The sequence below is a fragment of the Myotis davidii genome, unplaced genomic scaffold, assembly GCF_000327345.1.
Source record: "Myotis davidii unplaced genomic scaffold, ASM32734v1 scaffold59, whole genome shotgun sequence".
In the NCBI taxonomy this organism is placed as follows: Eukaryota; Metazoa; Chordata; class Mammalia; order Chiroptera; family Vespertilionidae; genus Myotis; species Myotis davidii.
In genome coordinates this window covers 8,654,865-8,658,076 of record NW_006293001.1, presented here as the reverse complement: position 1 = coordinate 8,658,076, position 3,212 = coordinate 8,654,865, and the positions used below count along the sequence as shown (strand labels likewise).

Sequence of the window (3,212 nt, the reverse complement as noted above, 5' to 3'; positions counted from 1 at the left end):
AATGATAATAGTTTCTTCCAACACAGCCCTTTATCGGGACTGTGTTATGGAAATTTCTTTTATTGTGCAACTCTGTGGAAATTATACATCTTTCTAACAAAGGCTAGATTTGCTTGATGGTCACACCACACAAGACTGAAAGGTTTATTGGATTGCTTGTCTATTTAAGTCAGTAAAATTCCTTCATAAGTGGGGGGACTGAGGTTGCCAATCAGCCCAGATAATATTTAGTGAGTCCAAAAACTGATGAGTCATTGATTAGACCATAGGTAAGGAAAAAAAGTCTAATGATAAAATTTGTGTCATCTCAGTCATTATCTGGTTAGTTGGAATTTTTAATTAGTTATGCTGTTGTTAAAAAGAAAATCCACTTTGATTTAATTCTTGTTAGAAACTATCAAAATGTGTATGTTTACTTTTCTGCTTCGGTAGTGTAAAGTGAATATGAGTAAATTTTTGATTTTAAAAATCTTACATGATTTTTATCTTACTATTTTGAATTTCTTGGAACATGAATGTCGTTGTAAGTATAGACACACTTCTGTGGATAATTTTTATTGACCCCCAAACATATCTTGAAAGTTCCTTTTTGGACTAGATCTGTACTTTTCTTTTTCAACAGTTTTTTATTAAAACTGAGTGTAAAATGTTTTTTTTTTTAAAAAATATATTGTCACTAAGACATGGTATATGGAATTTTTGACCTGGAAGGAAGCTTAAAGATGATTTATAGTCTATTACCTTAGTTTTCAAAGGAAAATGAGCCTTCACACAGTTAAGTATTTGCCCAGTAGCACTGCTCAGGTTAGTCCTTTAGCTGGATAAGAAGAACTCAGTCTTATGGGGCACCCTCCAGGGTTCTCTAGAAGAATCCCGAGGTTTCTTAATGTTTTACTTTCACTCATGGAAATCTAAACCTAACTGCTATGAAATGCCATCACAATACTCCATCCGTGTCTGCCTGAATATGAGCCCTAGTACTAATAGATATACAGGCTCATGAAGAGTCCTTTTTAGAGAGTAACAAGTCACGGAAAATGACTACTTGCACATATTACATGTATTTATGGGAGAAGCTTCTGATATCTGCAAGAAGCATTACAAACCTACTGCATATTTTTAAGTGATTTAAAAGTGAGCTGTGACAAAAATACTAATCACCCGTGTTTCTTCTTAGACTATGTATTTTTTACTGACTGGAGACTGGGTGCTATTGTTCGAGTCAGGAAAACGGATGGTGGAGAGATGACAGTTATCCGAAGTGGCATCAGTAATATAATGCATGTGAAATCATATGATGACAGCATCCAGATTGGTGAGTGAGGCCGCCACGCTCTTTTCTATGGATGTATTTAATACAGTAGATTCTTTTTTTCTTTAAGTACTTATTACTTAATATAGATATTGATAGTTTTATATTCCTATCACCCAGATAGTTTCATGCTGCAAGACTTAATTTCTGTTCAGGAATTACAAATGTGTCCCCATCCCCCCCCCCCCATTAACCCCCATTCTCCCCCACTCATGCTCTCATTTGTAATTCCTTTAAAAAAAAAATCTCTGTTCAACTCTGCTAATTCTAAGAGTGTTGCTGGAAGAAATACATTTTAGCACTTTTCTGTTTTCATATTGAGTGTTATGTTTGGCATGCTGATTTCCAAGAGGAAGGTACTTTTTGATACTGGGTCTGAAAAGTTTCCTTTCCCATTTGTTTTTCTTCACAAACCATACCTGTGGTCAACCTAATGGAAATGTGATTAACTTGCTATCTCTGGACATTGCCTTTTCAGGTTCTAACTATTGTAATCGACCCACCCACCCGAATGGGGACTGCAGCCACTTCTGCTTCCCGGTGCCAAATTTTCAGCGGGTGTGTGGCTGTCCCTATGGAATGAGCCTGACTTCTAATCACTTGACATGTGTGGAAGACCCGTCCCACGAACCGCCCTTGGAGCAGTGTGGCTCCTTTTCCTTCCCGTGTAACAATGGCAGATGTGTGCCCAGCTACTACCGCTGTGATGGCATTGATGACTGTCATGATAACAGTGATGAGCACCTATGTGGCACGTCTAGTAAGTAGTTTATAGGCTGGAGATAATTTCTGGGATGAATAGAAAGAAGCGGGCTGAACAAGAAAACGTGGGTTATCTCTAAGGGAAAAAGTATTTTGAAAGATTTCAAATTTTAGGAAGCTGAACAATAAATATCATTCAGAGATAATGTTGCAAATGATTTCTCACATTGATTTGGACCACCTTCAGTAAAATATATTTTTTTTGACATTGGTTGTTGGGCCAATGCAGAGTTTTCACATGTTGTCAAGCTTCTCAAAAAGTCAAATAAAAACAAACTAAAGATAGAATCTTTGGTGTCTGAGATAATGTTATCACAGAATAGGTACTTATACTAATAGCTTTTGAAAATCTCATGGGCTGTATTCCACCCTTCCCCCTCCTTTGGTATAAAATGAATTAGGAATGAAATGGTGCTCTTTATTTTTGTATTTTTCTTTTTATGGTAATCTAGTTTATAAATTTTGGAGCTTAATAAATGGTATTAAAAATACAAAAGTATTCCATTAAAAAATAAAAGATAGTGGACTGTTGAAATCTCAGAAATTTCTATCGAAGTGAGATTAATAGTAATAATAACTTGTGTATTTTTTAGAGAGAAAGAAGAGTGACATTTGAAAAATGAACATGCCCATTTTTCTGAAATTTCTAAAATTTTCTTCCTTTTATGTATTATTTTCCTCTTTCTAAAGGTGCAGATTTTTACTGGAACATTTTATTAATTTGCATTTTTCAAATGGTACACTGTCAAGCTTTCTGTAGTCTGAGATTTGTGTGTGTGTGTGTGTGTGTGTGTTCCATAAACAATCTTTATTTTACATATTCTTGGCTTTCTTCTTCAACACCATGCAATGTGTACACCAAATTTGAAATTGTTACTGGAGGAAATATGCTTAAAAGCAAAGGGCAGTCCTTAAAGTCACACTTTATGCTTTAGTCCTGGGCAGATTCCTAAATCTCTCATAGCCTCAGTTTCCTCATCTGTAAAATGCAAATAATTATGTGTACATCACTGTATTCTTGTAAGGATTAAGAGAGAGAAAAAAACATAAAGCATGTAGACAAGTGCCTGGAATATGATCATTGTTAAGTAAATGCCAGATGATGATGATGCGGAGGAGGAGGAGGAGGAGGGAAAGG

At 35.6% G+C, this 3,212-nt stretch overlaps 1 protein-coding gene across 1 annotated transcript in view; it reads left to right on the top strand.

Moving 5' to 3' along the window:
• LRP2 (LDL receptor related protein 2) overlaps nt 1-3,212 on the top strand; it is a gene marked incomplete at its 5' end in the record, with an annotated part of 158,131 nt that overhangs the window by 51,187 nt on the left and 103,732 nt on the right. The window contains 2 exons of the mRNA XM_015565782.1: nt 1,178-1,315; nt 1,791-2,072. Coding sequence (XP_015421268.1) covers nt 1,178-1,315; nt 1,791-2,072 — 420 coding nt within the window. The remainder of the gene's footprint in view (nt 1-1,177; nt 1,316-1,790; nt 2,073-3,212) is intronic.